At 40.2% G+C, this 19,686-nt stretch overlaps 1 protein-coding gene across 1 annotated transcript in view; it reads left to right on the forward strand.

Annotated features, from left to right (window-relative positions):
* NEK9 (NIMA related kinase 9) overlaps positions 1–19,686 on the forward strand; it is a 42,691-nt gene that overhangs the window by 16,518 nt on the left and 6,487 nt on the right. The window contains exons 11-21 of the mRNA XM_029950850.1: positions 665–809; positions 1,404–1,604; positions 1,794–1,840; positions 3,091–3,246; positions 4,585–4,693; positions 5,336–5,497; positions 7,605–7,775; positions 8,777–8,836; positions 11,389–11,591; positions 12,674–12,835; positions 14,054–14,263. Of these exons, the coding sequence (XP_029806710.1) occupies positions 665–809; positions 1,404–1,604; positions 1,794–1,840; positions 3,091–3,246; positions 4,585–4,693; positions 5,336–5,497; positions 7,605–7,775; positions 8,777–8,836; positions 11,389–11,591; positions 12,674–12,835; positions 14,054–14,263 (1,626 nt within the window). The remainder of the gene's footprint in view (positions 1–664; positions 810–1,403; positions 1,605–1,793; positions 1,841–3,090; positions 3,247–4,584; positions 4,694–5,335; positions 5,498–7,604; positions 7,776–8,776; positions 8,837–11,388; positions 11,592–12,673; positions 12,836–14,053; positions 14,264–19,686) is intronic.

Genomic DNA, 19,686 nt, shown 5'->3' on the forward strand with positions numbered 1-19,686 from the left:
TAGTGCTATATAGCAGCCTCTTTGGTGTAGCCAGATTTTTATAATTGTTCCATATTTCAGGGAAACTGTGACCAAAATTTGTAAAACTCCTAGTAAGGATTTCCAAGAGGGTATACTTCTATAGAAAACAATCAAATTAAACTATATAAGGATTTTTTTTTAACCGACACTTATAATTAAATATAAAGTTCACCTTAGACTTGAAGGAGAAAGAATTGGGAATGTGTTAAGTCTTGATGGATAGCAGTCTGAATACTTTTTACATCTTTACCTGTTGGCAGGGGTTTTATATAACCTGTCATTAAGAGGTTTAATCCCCTCATCCTTTTCTTTTCATTTCTAAATTTCCAGCTGATTTTTTCCTATGATTTTCTTTTTTGTTTTTTAATGTTTATTTATTTATTTTGAGAGACAGCACATGTGCAGGGGAGGGGCAAAGAGAGAGGGAGAGAATCCCCAGGCTCCACGCTGTCAACATAGAGCCTGATGTGGGGCTCAGTCCCATAGACCATGAGATCGTGACCTGAGCTGAAATCAAGAGTTGGACCCTTAACCAACTGAGCCACCCACGTGCCCTGCCCTTGGGTTTCTTGATAGGAAGTTTTATTGAAGATTAGCTTTTGGTGTGAAAGTTAAAACTTTACAAGACCTCTTTATTTCACAGAACATGCAGGGGGGTACTAAACTCCATGGCCAGCTGGGCCACGGAGACAAAGCCTCCTACCGACAGCCGAAGCACGTGGAAAAGTTGCAAGGCAGAGCTATCCGTCAGGTGTCCTGTGGTGATGATTTCACTGTCTGTGTGACAGGTAAGCCAGCAACAGAAGGCATCCAAAGGGCATTTAAAGTGAGGTATTATACTTAATACTGTGCAATTTCAGCTGGGATTTTACAGCAAAAGACCATATTCATGAATCAAAGACAGTGAGCGGATACACACGCTAATAACAACATGCCCAGTTTGCTGTCGTATTAGGGTGGGTGATAAGCACGGAGGGACATGCACATATCAGAGAAGAGGTGGGATCAAGAAAGTACATCCCAGCTGGGGGGAAGAATAACATAACCACCTAGTCAGGTGTAAATAACAGCAAATCAAGAATCGAGCTAAAGTGTAGTTTTTGTCTTGCCGTTACTTACTTTTCCTTTTCTCTAGAAAATAGAGATGGTCCTAGTAAAATTTCAACATAATACTGCCACTTTTTAAAAATTATTATAAACAGTACACATGACCCCCTAAATAAAAATAGCTCTAGACTTGCACCGTCTATCCTTTGAATTTCTCTGATGCAGTCATTTCATATGAGATCACTGGCTGGACTAGTTCTCATTCCAGCTCTGCCCAGCTTTCTGATTGGACAAAGTCATTCCTTTGATGTGTTACGCCTTCCCTCCTTTTGCAGATGAGGGTCAGCTCTATGCCTTTGGATCTGATTATTATGGCTGCATGGGGGTGGACAAGGTTGCTGGAGCCGAAGTTCTAGAACCCATGCAGCTGAACTTCTTCCTGAACAATCCAGTGGAGCAGGTCTCCTGTGGAGATAATCACGTGGTGGTTTTGACACGAAACAAAGAAGTCTATTCTTGGGGCTGTGGCGAATATGGTGGGTATAGATTTTGTCTCTGTCCACTTATTCCCAGGAGCCAACTTGACTTCAAGCTTCTATGCATCTAAACACATCCTGTAGCCTATACCTGAGAAGTGTTGATTCAGTAGAAGAGAATGCTGTAGAATATTTTCACTGGGAAGGAGGCCCTCATTTTCATTGTTTTCTTTCTTATGTATGTCTCAGGACGACTGGGTTTGGATTCAGAAGAGGATTATTATACGCCACAAAAGGTAAACTCAGAAGCAGCTTCTTCCTAGAGCCTATCTAGGTCACACAGACTCCAGTAATAACACGGACTCCTCTTTCCCTGACTCCTAATGTCAAGGTGTTTATTTCTGAAATATTTTCTGTCTGGGAGACTGGCAATCCAGAATTCCTGATTTAGCACTATGTGATCTTGTCATCTGACTTAATCATAAAACGTTGAGAAAGAGGATATAACCACCTTGGACACTCTGGAGTCACATCTTACTCAGGAATGACAGCTAAAATCGGCAAGTACACTGAAAAAGTCACACAGACCTAAATATACTTCCCAAGGAAAATTCCTTGGGAAGATACCAGAAAGCAATATATTCTCTCTTGACCAACACAGCCATTTCTCCCCCCCACGCCCCATTTCCACAGTTGAACAGCAGATCAAATATGTGTGCGAATTGAGGGGTCATGTTGTACGAAACATAATATCTAACTACTGTCAGCACTGCCGGAGCTGGCCCTGTGGGAGTCAGGAGTCATCCCAGGAGCTAAAAGGAGCTTCAGGAAGAACCCGGTCCTCTCTCTCACACCCACCCTGGGACACAAGCTCGCCTGCCCACCAGAAGGTTGACTGGAATTGACTGTACCGTTCACTGTTAACAATGTTCAGTAACATTTTAAAAATTAACTTCTATTATTTCTGGGATCACTCTCAATGGATTTCATGCTCGTTCCTCTTCAAAAAGCCATAGTAGAAACACTGAAGTTTGAGTTTTCAGGTTTCACAGACATCCCTTCTATCCCCCTACCATTCTCCAGCTCTGTTTAGTTAGCAGTAGAGGGACGCGAGCCATTGGAAGCCCTGGCTGCTACCTCACTACTCTGTCACTTCACTTACAATGTGACAAGACTAGGACCCTGCAAGACTACTGAGTTTCTTCTATAACTTTCATGGGGTCTTCCATCTCAAAGAACAAAAATCAGCAATGTGTTGAAGCGTCTTCTTTCCCAACATTTTCTGAGAGTCTTTCTAAGTAAGACCTATTGCTAAAACAAACTTCAACAGGACTGTCTGTCTAGCCAACCTGGAACTGCTGCCTTTTACTTAATTACAAAATTTGAGCTACTTTTTGAAAACCGTAAGCTGCTGGGAAAATCCTACAATGAAAGAGCAGTCTTTACTGTGGTCAGTTCTGCCAAATGCAGGACATCACTTTTGAAAAAATCTGAGGGTTTTTTCCTAATACAAACTACATTTGGGGGATTTTTTTTTTTCTTGCAGGTGGATGTTCCCAAGGCCTTGATTATTGTCGCAGTTCAGTGTGGCTGTGATGGGACTTTTCTACTGACCCAGTCAGGCAAAGTGCTGGCCTGTGGACTCAATGAATTCAATAAGCTGGGTCTGAATCAGTGCATGTCTGGAATCATCAACCATGAAGTGAGTCCCCTCCTTCGTGTCCTCACCACACTGTCAGGACTTTTCTTAGGTTGGAATTTCTTTGGGAATGCTTTTGGTTAGTGACCATGAAATTTTATCTAAGAATAGATTTCACAGACATTATTTAATATGTTCAACAAAAGAAGCCAGCCATGAAAGAGTCCATAGTATATGATTCCAATTATATGGAGTTTAAGAACAGGCAAATTAACTTATGAGAGCAGAAGTCAAAGTAGTGATTACTTCTGGGTTAGAGGGGCATGGGTATTAACAGAAGGGATCCAAGGATCATGAAAATGGTCTATGTTTTGATCTGGGTGGCAGTGGTGGTTTTACATTTATATGCATACAGAAAATTTTTCAAGCTGTACAGTATTTTATAGTATATGATGCTTCAACAAATAAATTGATTACAAAGAATCAAGTGACAGAACTCAGGTTCTACCTATCACTAAAATAGGTACAAGATAATTAACATGAAAAGAAACATATTTTCATGTATGCCCTCCCTGGAGAGTTTTTTAGATTTATTGTTCCCAAACCACTGATCCTGTACAGGCTTAGTAAATACAATTACAATTCAAGGATGTCATGAAATTCACAATAAGTCTTAGTCTCCTCTTTGTGTTAATTTTGTGAGTTTTTGTCATGTTTTAAAGAATCAAGAGAAAAAAGTTTCCTAATTCAGTGAAAAAGATAAGAATTTTTAAGTAATTTCTGAAGTAATGATTCTAAAATGGGAGAGTACAAATTTGGGACAAGTCTGGGAAGGGTGTCTGCATAGTTTGAAAAGGCATATTCAGAATTACCATTACTTGATTTGGGTTTTATTATAACATTGGGTTTGTTGTAAAATTTTAAGCTTACATGAGAGAAGTTTTTTAATACTAAGCTAAAGGGAACATGGGTTTTAACACACTGAGAACACTGCCTTACAGATGAAATTCGATGAAACATTACATTATGAGTTGGAGAGTGTCAAGATTTTAATTCTTTGCCCTGCCTTTGTTAGGTATACAGTGTCTGTACCCAAGGTTAGTATCCATGGTTGTATTCTCATGTAGATACTTTCTGGGATGGAAAGTTCATGTTTTACATACTGTTAGATTAGGAATCTGAAACTTTTGTCAGGAAGTGCTGTCTCATATACTGATTAAATTCTCTGATTACATATTGAGCTTATTCCGTTTTGTATTTTGTTGGAGATGAAAAGCTACCTGGCATCTTCTACTTAGTAACAGATTTGCTTGCAAGGGCTTTTGGTCACCATAACAACATTCTCTGCTACCTCTTCGTTTTTTACCTAATGAGTATTTGCTTTGTTTTATCTTGTTTCAGGCCTATCATGAAGTTCCCTACACAACCTCCTTTACCTTGGCCAAACAGCTGTCCTTCTATAAGATTCGTACAATTGCCCCAGGCAAGACTCACACAGCTGCTATTGATGGTGGGTTGATTTACAACTTTTTACACTGGACTCAGTAGCTCCTGCTCTTTCATTCTGTCAAGTGTAGGCTCTTCTTTTTTTTTTTTTTTAAGATTTTATTTTTAAGTAATCTCCACACCCAGCTTGGAGCTCAAACCCACAACCCTGAGATCAAGAGTCAAACGCACTACTGACGGAGCCAGCCAGGCACCCCTAGTAGTAGCTCTTCTTAACAATTATATACGTTCTCCTGTTCCCCCCCCCCCCCTCCCCGCCCCGGCATCCAGTAATATCTCATTAACAAATTAGGAAATCAAGTGGATGTTTTTTTATTATTATAAATGCACAATCAATACAACCCTTAATTAGAATGCCATGCCAATAATTCCAGAAAACTGCTGCCTTAAATTAGTACCATCTGTCAGGTAGTATCCATTTTCCACATTTAAAATACAGTATCAGAAAATACGGTATTGAGTAACTTTCAGAGTCTAATTAGTTTTAGATACTCTAGCTGTCCTAGATGCAAGGTTGTGTGGCTAGCTTTATATTTGTATACGCTTAACAACCAGAAGCTTAGTCCATGGAACTCTGTCTGCATTGGCTGCGTGTTCCCTCTACTCCATGCCCCATTTGTGCCTGGTTGTTTTTCTTCTCTCTCAGAACGAGGCCGGCTGCTGACCTTTGGCTGCAATAAATGTGGACAGCTGGGCGTTGGGAATTACAAGAAGCGTCTAGGAATCAACCTGTTGGGAGGCCCCCTCGGTGGGAAGCAAGTGATCAGGGTCTCCTGCGGTGATGAGTTCACCATTGCTGCCACTGATGGTGAGTCTGGACACATCATTTCAAGCTTTCTGGGTGGATGGCTCTGTTTTAATGCTTGACTGGGAAAGAGGTCAAGACTGGTTATTTATATAGCTGGATCATACATTCACTTTTTATTTTTGTTAAGTTGGTATCTAATTGTTACACATATAGAGCTTCCTTAACTTTTCATGTGTTCAACATGGTGATTGTTTTTTAAAAAAAATAGATATCTAAATACTGGCAAAGTTAATATTGTAAGTCCCTACTTTTTTGACTTTAACTTTTTTGGTTAAATGTTTTAAGAATTATTCAATACTGTTTTTTAAGTTTATTTATTTTGAGAGAGAGGGCATATGAGCAGGGGAGAAGCAGAGAGAGAGAGAGAGAGAAGAGTCCCAAGGAGGCTTTGCACTACAGTGTGGGGCCCAGTGCAGGACTCAAACCCACGAACTGTGAGATCATGACCTGAGCCAAAATCAAGAGTTGGACACCTAACCAAACCAACTGAGCTGCCCAGGCGCCCCACCCACTTCTCTTCTTTACGGCCACTTCTGCTAGTCCTTATTCCCCTCCCTCTTCTACATTCTTTCTTTCTTTCCTCTCTCTTTTTCCTTTATCACCTTCTGGACTAATTGGAGCCACTTCTTTCTTGTGACTGGGGAAACAACAAATCACATTTCATCTTCTTGTCTTTGGACTCATTTCAGCTTTTTTTGCTCATGATCTAAGATGTCTTTGTTTTCTTTTGGTCTGTGCCTGTTGTATACACATGAGGGATCTAGGGACAGTGTCCAATAGCAGGACCCCTCTAAGTCCTGGAATACCTGGAACTGCTCAATCCTTCTGTCTCTCCTCTGTCTCCCCTCACTCCCCAAGTGAGCTTATTACGTTAAGTTCCCCCTACCACTGGGAGCTTATATCACCACCCCTGAACTCCAGGCTCGGTTATTCATCAGCCCCTGGACTTAAATGTCTAAAGATATGGTGGTTTTAGAGCCCAGTTTTTCCAGGTCAGTCTTCATTCATGCCTATTATCCAGCCTTAATTATTAATAGTACCCCCTTTTCATTAAAAAAAATGCTCTGATTTGGATAAGAAGTTACAGGTGTCTCAGACAAACTTACTTTCGTCAAAATAAAACTTTTTGTTTTCTTCCCCAATCTGTTCCTCCTATAGCTTTCCTGTATCACTAAATGACAGCTTTCATCTTATTCCCCACATCCCATTCAGCAGCAAATCCTATTATCGTCACAATACATCCGACCACCTCCCGCCTTCACTACCACAGCTGGTCTCTCTGCTCACCCTTGGTCCCTTGCAGTTGAATCTTCCCCTGATAGCCTGATGGATCCTTTAAATACCTACTACTACACTTAGAACTTCTAACAGCCATTACAGTGGCCTGCATGGCCCTACATGACCAGGACCCCAACTACCTCCTGATCTCTTTACTGATCACTGTTCCCCCCTTATTTTGCTCTAGCTATAGGGGCCTTCTTATTCATTGTTCATGATACTCACATAAAACCTTTGCACTTGCTGTTCTTTCTGCCTGGGAAGCTTTTCCCCTGCATATCCACATAACCCTCTCTCACTTCGGTCAGGTCTCTGTTCAAGTGTGGACAAGTACTCTGACTACCCTATCTGAAGTAATGCTACCTCATTATTATTCTTTATTTCCACTTTTCTTTACCATGTATCTCCTTTCATAACACTTAGGACTGCCACAAGTATTTGGTACGTATTGACTGATCAGTCTCCTCTGACTAGAATGTCAGTTCCACAAGGGCAGTGAGCTTGTTTGATTCACTGCTGTATTCCCACATGTCCAGCAGTGCATGTCATGAATCAGTGCCCAATAAGTAGTTGAATGACCAAAAAAAGTTGTTGAATGAGTAAATGGATGGATGTATGGAGAAATGGATGGCAGTGCATAGAGACGTGGTCATTTTTTCCAGGTTGGCATCAGGAATCATTTAGATTTTGTTCAGGGAAATAGACAACTTTCCCTTGTTTTGTACATAGTGGGAAATCTTTCAAACACTCGGGCATAAAGATGGGAAACCCAAAGAGTAGAGAAGTCATTTTTCTGTTAAGCTATCTGCTGTTTAATTTTTTTCCTTAGATAATCACATTTTTGCCTGGGGTAATGGTGGTAATGGTCGCCTGGCAATGACCCCCACAGAGAGACCACATGGCTCTGATATCTGCACCTCATGGCCTCGACCTATATTTGGATCTCTGCATCATGTCCCGGACCTATCTTGCCGTGGCTGGCACACCATTCTCATTGTTGGTAAGTGTCTCATATGTGTGGGTTAGGATGGATTTGACAGAAGGTGGACCCACACTGGAAGTACTGATGGTCAACGTTCTTAGAAACAGAAGTGTCATGAAGAAAAGAAGCTTTTCCTCTAAGTCTTCTAACAGTGACACCATACCTTATGGTGGGAACAGAACACTGTTATTTCCTGAGATTGGTCATTTGCAACCTCTGACCATTTTTTAACATGATAACTTGGGCTCTGCCTCTGCCATAGAATTGTTCTCTCTAGTTGTCCACTAATTAATTTGTTGCCTATCTTCATGCTTTTGAGAGAAACACTCCGTACACCTTTAAAAGGAAACTAGGGGCGCCTGAGTGGCTCAGTTGGTTAAGCGTCCAATTTCGGCTCAGGTCATGATCTCACTCACAGTTTGTGGGTTCTAGCCCAGCGTCAGGCTCTGTGCTCTCACCTCAGAGCCTGGAGCCTGCTTCTGATTCTGTGTTTCCTTCTCCTTCTGCTCCTCTCCCACTCATGCTCTGTCTCTCAAAAATAAATAAATGTTAAAAAAAATTTTTTAATAAAAATAAAAAAAGGAACTAAATCATAATTGTTTTCTGCATAAAGATTACTCTGTTATGAACTAAATTATAAAAGCCCATATGAGGGTTCCCAGGTCCATTCTTTTAGATCAGTGGTTCACAACCTTGGCTACACATTTGAATCCCTCAGGGAGCTTTTGGAAATCCCATTGTCCAGACAAATTAAATCAGAATCTCTGGGGTGGGACCTAGGTTGTTACTATTTAAATCTTCTCAGTTAATTCCAAAGAGCAGTTAAGAATTGCTACTTTACATAATAGATACAGTTAGAGTGGCTAGTGGTACTTTAATATCTAGGACAGTAAGTATTTAAAAAGTTACCTGGAGTGAAGGTTAGCTGTTATCTCGTATATTAATTCCCTATTCTAGTCTTCTCACTTTTCCTGCCTGTAGCTGTTTACAATGCTTACCTACTGAATATTTTTCCTCAGAGAAAGTATTGAATTCTAAGACCATCCGTTCCAATAGCAGTGGCTTATCCATTGGAACTGGTAAGTAGCAGTGTCTCAGGTACCAGTGGTTTTTCTGAGCTGTGGGTCTTTGGGTTAGATTCCATGCAGTCTCCAAAAAAAGGAAATAGGAAATATCTCTGGGAAATGAGGAATAGGGTGATCAAGAGGGAGGATTGTATTTTGTGTGGATTTCACAATAAGTTATGACTTTTATTACATTGTGGTCAGAGGGAAAGTAGGTCTTTGCCAACCGAGCATATGGAAGTAGTTAAGTGGCTTGCCCAGCATTGTAAAGTGGCTTATGTATTGTTTCTTTTCTTACCATGCTAGGGGCTCTGGGTTCTGTCTCCTCTCATTTACATCGTATTCCCAGGGTTATTCCAGTCTATAGAAATAGTTCCTCCAAACAGGCCATCAGAATTAAAAGTTGGCCAGACTTTCAGTGTGGTTAAGAGAATCAGCCCAAAGCTCTCTGACAGTTTTCCTCTGGCTGCTTTTTGCATGGTTCTCTGTTATTTAGGACTATGCCAGGAAATTAAATCTCTGTTCCTATTTGGTTTTCCATTTGCTCTAAAGTACCTATACTCTTTGATGTCTCAGAACCTGAATTCAAAACAAAGACCCAGAATAAAAGCAGATTAATCCAAGAAAAAGAAAGTTGAAAGTCTGATCTAGACCTGTTGAACTCTAGGTTACACACACACACACACACCATACCTTTTATTAGTTTCCTTTAGTAATCTATTGCTCAGCATGTATTTGTGCCTATTAATAATCTGTCACAAATGATAAAATATCTTTTTGCTAAACACAGCTGTTCTCTTACAGCATTGTTTTGCTGGAACCGTATTTAGTGGAAAAAAATAAGAGTAAAAGCACGTATCAATTAGCTATAAAATGTAAACTACATAAGGGCAGGGATTTTTGTCTTTTTTTATTCATTAGTTTTATCCACATTACCTAGGAGAATGCCCAGCAAATGGTGAATGCTCAATAAATACTTGTTGGTTGGATGTGTTCTGACCATCCAGTGGAATATTATACAAGAGTAGAAATGAACAGCTACAAATAGTTCCATAATGTGAAATGTAAAAAGGAAGTTGCAGCAGACTGTCTGCCTTTTTATCAAGTTAAAAAACAAGATAAGTTAATATATTGATTAAAGATATATTAAGTATGGGATTGATTTTTTTTTTTTTTAAGAAGAAATGATAGAAGTGTCTGGATAGCTCAGTCAGTTGAGTGTCCAACTCTTGAGTTTGGCTCAGGTCATGATCTCCAGGTTGTAGGATCAAGCCCACATTGGGCTCTGCGCTGACTATGCAGAGCCTATTTAGGATTCTCTCTCCCTCTCTGCCCCTTTGTACGCACATGCACATGTGCTCGCTCTCTTTCACAATAGACTTAAAAATACATATATATAAAGAAATGACAAACACAGAGTTAATCAGTAGTTGTATCTAGGTAGGAGGCCAGAGAAAGGAGGTATTCACAAGACAGATGTGATACAAGTAATGTTTTAGTTCAGCGCTGTCCCATAAATCTTTCTGCAACGGTGGAAATGTTCTGTAAGTGTGCTGTCCAGCACTTGAAAAGTGGCTACTGTGACTGAGGAACCGAACTTTTTATTTAAATTTAAATAGCCACATATGGCTAGTGACTACCATATTGGAAAGTACAGTTCTAGTTCTTCGAGTGGTAGATTCAGGTTTTATTTTGTTAGGTGTCAGAACTTAATACGTGTTAAAAATAGTTTTTTGTATATTTCAACTGTAACATTAATTTTAAAAGCCATTTAAAACAAGCTTCAGAGCTTTTGTTGGCATCTCCAGTTCTGCTGCATCAGTGGGATCACAGTGTGACACAGTCCGTCTGCACGCTGCTGCAGCTGGTGACCATAAATGGCCCTTTATGTGTAACTTTAGAATACACTATGCACTTTTTTAGCTTTAGCAAATGTGCTTTTTTGGTCCATATTAAAATTTCATTCCACTTTTTGACTACACGTCAGCTAGTCTTCTTTAAGATAACTTGGAAAGTTATGATATGAAACTTGGAAAGTTATGATATGAAAGAATCAGCCATCACATTTTTAAAATTCTTACAAATCATTATAAAAAAAATTTAATGAGCTTAATGGTTGAAGACTTCTCCAGAAAGGAAGTTAGTGGTGAGTTTATCTGGCAGCTTTAAGAGGTGTTTGGCTCAAATGTGAAAGTACTTTGTATTTATGTTAAACCTTGCCGAGCCTTGGTGGAGAATGCTGGAGTCTGGCTGGGTCTGTTAAAGCATGGGTGGTAGGTTCAGTGAGCTGCAGCTGGGGCGGCAGTTCACGGGTGCTTTAGAACATTGATAATCTGCTACAGACAGAAATGAGTACTTTTGGGATGTAGAAGTGAATTATCATTATGAAGATACTGATATTCAATACCTTGTATAAAAACTACAAATTTAGTCCCGAATATCTGACACTGTTGCTATTACTTCATGCGACTCTAGGAAGCTTTCCAGGGGCTAGGGGGGGCTGTGAGATGGTAAATCTTTCTTGCTGCCTAGCAAGGCTCTCTCTTTCTGTGCTGTGTATCTGTCAGTGGTTCAGAGCGCTAGCCCAGGAGGCGGCGGCGGTGGGGGAGAAGAGGAGGACAGTCAGCAGGAATCTGAAACTCCTGATCCAAGCGGAGGCTTCCGAGGAACAATGGAAGCAGACCGAGGAATGGAAGGTTTAGTCAGTCCCACGGAGGCCATGGGGATCATTAGTGGGGCCAGCAGCTCCTGCCCTGGCTGGCTTCGAAAGGTAATTCCTTTGGCAGAGATATCTTCGATAAAATAGCAGGTTCTTTACAGCAACTAGAAAGGAGCTGTGGAATCTCTCTGCATCCCACGCTCTATTAAGTGTTTTGCAGTAGGCATCGAGGTTTCTGACTTCCAGCTGGAACGAAACTACCAAACCTCTAATTCTTTCTCCTTCCTGACAAGAAGACACACAAAATGTTCTCAAACTGGTATTAAATGAATTTAAATTAATAAAACCTTCTTTGCAGGCAGGCTTTGTAATGCACGTGTGCAGATTAAGCTTAGCGATTTTGTACTATTGTTTGTAAAAGTGGAATATTGGGGCAGTTGGAATGTTGTGCAGTAGAGAGATAGGTTATGAAAGTTGAAGTGCAGACAGTAAAACTGTTGGAGTATATTTAGATGGGAAGTCAGTTACAACATATGGCTGGGCAGGAAAAGATGGAATACCTGTGCACCGGGACCCCATTCTCTTAGAAAATATGTAGTGCATAGAAGAATATCTGCTGTGAAGATTGAACACAGTATTTATTGCTCATTTTAACAGTGCTTATTTATGACTGATGGAATTGCTGGTCTTTTTGCCCATCTGTATTTTTTCATTTTCTACAGTGAGTATTTGTCGTTTGTGAAATTTTACATTTTTACAAAAAAAAAATCTAGAGATTTAAAGTTTCCCATGTAAGGTGACTGAACTTGATAGCCAGTGAGGACTATGAATGGAGGAAGCAGTACACTGTTGTACCTAAGGTTTCCGCCTGGCCACTGGCCTCACGGCCATCACCTTCGAGCTTCCCAGCTCACTGAATAGCCCGTGTAGAATAAATGTGTCTGGGAGATGTGCCACGCATGCCAAACCATGTTCTTGAATTTGAGTTTGAATTCCAATCGCTGTGACTTCCCTGAGGAAGCGGTGTCCTACTGTTGACAGGTCCAGTGAGCGGAGTTGTACACACAACTGCCGAGCCCCACTAGGGGGTGCTGATGTCACAGCAGAGTGAAAGCTATGGCAAGGTGGGAACTGGGGAGAAAGAGAATAGATGGCTCAAACAGAACTGATGAGATTCTTTGTCTTATACATAGGAGCTGGAAAATGCAGAATTCATCCCCATGCCTGACAGCCCCTCTCCACTAAGAACAGCTTTTTCAGAGTCTGAGAAAGACACCCTGCCCTATGAAGAGCTGCAGGGACTCAAAGTGGCCTCTGAAGCTGCTTCGGAGCACAAGCCCCCAGCCGGAGCCTGGGTAACTGAACATAGGGCCTTTGAGTCAGAGCGAGGTCCCCAGAGAGCTCTCTCCGCTTCCCCTGGCCTCACTGTCTTCTCTAGCTTCCTCCATCTCCCACTGCCCTGTATCAAGTCATCATGCTGTCTCCTCGGTAGTGCTTAAAGCTTTTGCCCTAGGCTTACCTGAGTTGCCTTGGAAAAGTATTGACCCTTTCACGTTCCTGATGCGCTAACCGTTCTCTACACCAAAGGACTGTCTTTCTTTGCTCTTTGCCTCAGAAGTACCAAAATTAAAGTTACAAAATTCAAACTCAGTTTTTCTTGACACTGTTAGTGTATTTGGGGGGCTCTAAATATGAGGAAGAACTCATGCTTATCATCTCTTGAGGGAGCCACACCTGTGTGCCTAACCTTGGTAGAAATCCAATTGGGTAAATACCTCAAATGTAAACCCGGGATCACCACATTTTTTCTATAAAGGGCCACATAATAATTATTTTTAGGCTTTAGGGACCATGTAGTCCCTTCTACAACTACTCAACTCTGTAGCATAAAAGCAGCCATAGATATTACATAATGAATGAGCATGATTGTGTTCCAATAAAACTTCATTTACAAAAACAAGCAATAGGCCAGATTTGTCTATCATTTGCTGACCCTTCTTAGAAACAAAGTTTATTATAAAAGAAGGGAGAGAAATCCAGACTAGAAAAGGTGTAATAAAACCTTTGAAATTTTAAGGTGAACATTTACATTCCTCTACCAGTTAGCTTTCTTGAATTATTTTGGTGGTCCTGTTTACCCAACACCTCTCATTACATCTCTTCTAAATTGTGATCCACTATATTTCATGAATATTGGCCCTTTGGGTCACAGTGTTCTCACTGTGGTCAGAAAGACTTGTACGAAACCAAATTATGCCTTCCCCCACTTCAGCATTTTTAAATGGGATGATAGCAGTGCACTTTAAATTTGTTTGCAGAGTTCTCTAAAATGGGGTTGTTCTTTGACTTTAGCATCCTAGAGACTGAGGCGCGGAGTTCTCTTGCTGTTAATGTGAGAAATGGCTGCTGTTGTAATGCCGCAGCTTTCTGTTTCTCTTGCATGTACTTCGTGTGTATGCACAGTTCATCTTGCTACCTTAAAAGTAAAATCCAGTAGCATTTCAAGGCAGGTTGGACTGGGGAGTTGGGATGAGCAGGCAGAAGCACCTGTGACCTCTTTCTCCTCTCTGCAGCCACCTCGGCTGAGTCCTGCAGTGACCTGTGCTGGGAAGGGAGCGCCGCTGACGCCTGCCTGTGCCTGCAGCTCTCTGCAGGAAGAGGTTGAGAGATTGCACGGGCTGGTGTTAAAGTGTCTGGCTGAACAGCAGAAGCTACAGCAAGAAAACCTCCAGATTTTTACCCAACTGCAGAAGCTGAACAAGAAATTAGAAGGAGGGCAGCAGGTGAGAGCATTAAAAGAATAATTCAGTTTCTAATTCTATTTTGAAAAATCACAGAAACAAAACACCAAGAACTGAAATAGACCTTTTCCTTTGCAGACACTTATCTTTTGAAGATGTAACTTTTGTAATTAATTTCAGCAGCCCTGGGCCTTGTTCAGGCACCGGCGTTAAATCATTTTCATCACTTTGTTTTTTTGTTATTCTATATTTTTCTTTTACTTTTTAAAAAAAGTTTATTTAGGGGCACCTGGGTGGCTCAGTCAGCTAAGCCTCCGACTTCGGCTCAGGTCAGATCTCACGTTCGTGGGTTCGAGCCCCGCATCAGGCTCTGTGCTGACAGCTAGCTCAGAGCCTGGAGCCTGCTTCCGGTTCTGTGTCTCCTTCTCTCTCTGACCCTCCCCCTCTCATGCTCTGTCTCTCTCTGTATCAAAAATAAATAAAATATTTAAAAAATTTTTTTAATGGTTTATTTATATATTTTGAGAGAGAATGCGTGGGAATGGGAGAGGGGCAGAGAGAGACAAGAGAATCCCAAGCAGACTCCGTGCTGATAGCACAAAGCCTGACTTGGGGCTCATCCCACGAACCATGAGATCATGAGCAGAACTGAAATCAGGAGTTGGACGCTTAACTGACTGAGCCACCCAGGCGCCCGTTTTACTTATGAAAAACTTTAAACATTATATAGTTCAGTGAATACTCGTAACCCACCATCTAGATTGAACAATTGTTAACATCTTGCTCGTTTAAAAAGAGTGTTTGTGTATGTGTGTGTGTGTGTGTGTCTGTGTGTTTAAAATATGTGGAGGTATATAGCTATGTGATTTTAAAATATGTGTGGGAATACATGTGTATATGTATATTATTTTTATTGCTAAACCATTTTCAAATATAAAGGTCATGACATAGACTCCCCCAGATACTTTCTTACACAAATCCAAAAATAAACATTCATTCTCCCAGCTAATCACCATACTCTTGTCACACTCAACACAGTTTACACTAATAATCTCAATTTTCATCCAGCACCCAATTGATAGTTGAATTTTCCCAGTTTTCCCACAAAAATGTCCTTTATAACTTTTTTTTTTTTAATCAAACCGGAATCCAGTCAAGGACCCTGCATTACGTTATTATGTTCTTACATCTGTTGTTTCTTTTTATCTTCTACTACCATCACTTTTCTTTTTTTTCCTTTTTTTCTTTTTTTTTTTTATTTTCATGGCATCAATTTGTTGAAGAAACAGTCAGTTGTTTAACAAAACATTCTGTATATGTCTTTTCTTCTTAGAACGTTATTTAACTTGTTCTTTTGTCACCTGTCATTTCTGTAAACTAGAAGTTAGACTTGACTTGATTAGATTCAAATTAAGCATTTTTGATAAAAATAATTTCAATGCTGTTTGCATTGTTTTTTTAATTCATTTTTTATTTTTTATTTTTGAGACAGAGAGAGAGCACAAGTGGGGGGGAGGGCAAAGAGAGAGGGAGACACAGAATCTGAAACAAGCTCCAGGCTCTGAGTTGTCAGCATAGAACCCAATGCGAGGCTTGAACTCATGAACTGGGAGATCATGACCTGAGCTGAAGTCAGACACTTAACCAACTGAGCCACCCAGACACCCCTGTTTTTTTATTTTATTTTTTTAATAATAGTTTATTGTCAGATTGGTTTCCATATAACATCCAGTGCTTCTCCCCACAAGTGCCCTCCTCCATGACCATCACCCCCCTTCCCCCGCCCCTCCCACTTCAGCCCTCAGTTTGTTTTCAGTATTCAATAGTCTCTCATGATTTGTGTCCCTCTCTCTCCCCAACACTCTTTCCCCTCTCCCTCTCTATGGTCCTCTGTTAGGTTTCTTCTGTTAGGCCTATGAGTGCACATCTTCTTTATCCATTCATCAAGTGATGGACATTTAGGCTCTTTCCATGATTTGGCTATTGTAGAAAGTGCCACTATGAACATTGGGGTACATGTGCTCCTATGCATCACTATTTCTGTATCTCTTGGGTAAATTCCTAGCAGTGCTACTGCTGGGTCATAAGGGAGTTCTATCGATAGTTTTTTGAGGAACCTCCACACTGTTTTCCAGAGCGGCTGCACCAGTTTACATTCCCACCAACAGTGGAGGAGCGTGCCCATTTCTCCACATCCTCGCCAGCATCTATAGTCTCTTGATTTGTTCATTTTAGCCACTCTGACCGGCGTGAGGTGGTATCTCAGTGTGGTTTTGATTTGTATTTCCCTGATGATGAGTGACGCTGAGCATCATTTCATGTGTCTGTTGGCCATCTGGATGTCCTCTTTGGAGAAGTGTCTGTTCAGATCTGCCCATTTCTTCACTAGATTATTCGTTTTTCAGGTATGGAGTTTAGTGAGCTCCTTGTAAATTTTGGATACTGGCCCCTTTATCTGATACACCATTTGCCACTATCTTTTCCCATTCTGTCGGTTGCCTATTAGTTTGTTTTATTGTTTCCTTTGCAGTGCAGAAGCTTTTTATCTTGATGAGGTCCCAATAGTTCATTTTTGTTCTTGATTTCCTTCCCTTTAGGGATGTGTCGTGGAGGAAATTGCTGCGATTGAGGTCTAGGAGGCTGCTTCCTGCTTTCTCCTCTAGGTTTTTTATGGTTTCCTGTCTCACATTCAGGTCCTTCATCCATTTTGAGTTTATTTTTGTGAATAGTGTAAGAAAGTGGTTTATTTTCATTCTTCTACATGTTGCTGACCAGCTCTCACAACACAACCTATTGAAGAGGCTTTGTTTTTTCCATTGGATACTCTTTCCTGTTTTGTCAAAGATAATTGGCCATACACTTGTTGGTCCAGTTCTGGGCTCTCTATTCTATTCCATTGGTCCATGTGTCTTTTTTTGTGCCAGTACCATACTGTCTTGATGACAACAGATTTGTAGTAGAGGCTAAAGTCTGGGATTGTGATACCTCCCGTTTTGGTTTTCTTCTTCAATATTACTTTGGCTATTCGGGGTTTTTTATGGTTCCATACAAATTTTAAGATAGTTTCTTCTAGCTTTGAGAAGAATGCTGGTGCAACTTTGATGGGGATTGCATTGAATGTGTAAATTGCTTTGGGTAATAATGACATTTTAACAATGCTTATTCTTCTGACCCATGAGCACGGAATGTTTCTCCATTTATTTCTGTCTTCTTTAATTTCCTTCATAAGTCTTCTATAGTTTTCAGCATACAGGTCTTTTACATCTTTGGTCAGATTTATTCCTAGGTATTTTGTGGTTTTTCATGGAATTGTGAATGGTATCAGTTTCTTGATTTCTCTTTCTGTTGCCTTATTTTTGGTGTATAAGTATGCAACTGATTTCTGTACATTAATTTTGTGCCCTGCAACATTACTGAATTCATTGATCAGTTCTAGAAGGCTTCTGGTGGAGTTGATCAGGTTTTCCATGTACAGTATCATGTCATCTGTGAAAAGTGAAAGTTTGATGACTTCTTTGCTGGTTCTGATGCCTTCTATTTCCTTTTGTTGTTTGATTGCTGATGCTAGGACTTCCAACACTATGTTAAACAACAGTGATGAGACTGGACATCCCTGTTGTGTCCCTGATTTCAGGGGGAAAGCTCTCAGTTTTTCCCCATTGAGGATAACATTAGCTTTGGGCTTTTCATAAATGGCTTTTATGATGTTTAAGTAAGTTCCTTCTATCCCAACTTTCTTGAGGGTTTTAATCAAGAAGGGATGTTGTATTTTGTCAAATGCTTTTTCTGCATCTATCGACAGAATCATATGGGGGTTTTTTTCTTTTCTTTTGTTAATGTGATGTATCACATTGATGGATTTGCGAATATTGAACCGGCCTTGTAACCCAGGAATAAATCCCACTCGATCATAATGGATAATCCTTTTTATATGCTGTTGAATTTGATTTGCTAATATTTTGTTGAGTATTTTTGCATCCATATTCATTAAGGATATTGGCCTCTAGTTCTCTTTTTTTGTTGGGTCTCTGTCTGGCTTAGGAATCAAAGTGATATGTGCTTCGTAGAATGAGTCCGGAAGTTTTCCTTCCATTTCTATTTTTTGGAGTAACTTGAGAAGGATCGGTGTTAACTCTGCTTTAAATGTCTGGTAGAATTCCCCTGGGAATCCATCCGGCCCTGGGCTTTTATTTGTTGGGAGATTTTTGATTACTGATTCAATTTCTTCACTGGCTATGGGCCTGTTCAGATTTTCTATCTCTTCCCATTTGAATTTTGGTAGTGGATGTGCATTTAGGAATTTGTCTATTTCTTCTAGATTGTCCAGTTTGTTGACATATAATTTTTCATAGTAGTCTCTGATGGTTGCTTGTATTTCTGAGGGATCTGTTGTAATAGATCCATTTTTCTTCATGGTTTTGTCTGAGTGTTCTCTCTCTTCTTTCTGAGGAGCCTAGCTAGAGGTTTATCAATTTTGTTTATTTTTTTCAAAAAACCAACTCTTGGATTCATTGATCTGTTCAGTTGTTTTTGTGGATTCTATCTTGTTTAATTCTGCCCTGATCTTTATTATTTCTCTTCTTTTGCTGGGTTTGGGGTGCTCTTGCTGCTCCCTTTCTAGTGTCCTTAGGTGCTCTGTTAGGTTTTGAGTTTGTGCTTTTTATAGTTTGTTGAAATAGGCCTGGATTGCAATGAACTTTCCTCTTAGGACTGCCTTTGCTGCGTTTCAGAGAGTTTGGATTGTTGTGTTTTCATTTTCATTTGTTTCCATATATTTTTTAATTTTCTCTCTAATTGCCTGGTTTGCCCAGTCATTCTTCAGTAGGGTAGTTTTTAACCTCCACATTTTTGGAGGTTTTCCAGACTTCTTTCTGTGGTTGATTTCAAGTTTCAAAGCATTGTGATCTGAAAGTATGCATGGTATGATCTCAATACTTTTGTATTTATGGAGGGCTGTTTTATGACCCAGTATGTGATCTATCTTGGAGAATGTGCCATGTGCACTTGAGAAGAAAGTGAATTCTCTAGCTTCAGGATGCAGAGTTCTAAATATATCTGTTAATTCTGTCTGTTCCAGTGGGCCATTCAGATCCATTGTCTCTTTAGTGATTTTTTGTCTGGTTGACCTATCCATTGTTGTATGTGGGATATTAAAGTCTCCCGCAATTAGTGCATTCTTATCAATAAGATTGCTTCTGTTTGTGATTAGTTGTTTTATGTATTTGGGAGCTCCTGAATTTGGCACATAGATGTTTATAATTGTTAGCTCTTCCTGATGTAGAGACCCTGTAATTATTAAGTAATGGCCTTCTTCATCTTTTGTTACTGCCTTTACTTTAAAGTCCAGTTTGTCCAATATAAGTATGGCTACTCTGCCTTTCTTTTGGCATCCAGTCGCATGGTAGATATTTCTCCATCCCCTTACTTTCAATCTGAAGGTGCCTTCAGGTTTAAGATGAGTCTCT

Source organism: Suricata suricatta, chromosome 9 (genome assembly GCF_006229205.1).
Source record: "Suricata suricatta isolate VVHF042 chromosome 9, meerkat_22Aug2017_6uvM2_HiC, whole genome shotgun sequence".
Classification (NCBI taxonomy): domain Eukaryota; kingdom Metazoa; phylum Chordata; class Mammalia; order Carnivora; family Herpestidae; genus Suricata; species Suricata suricatta.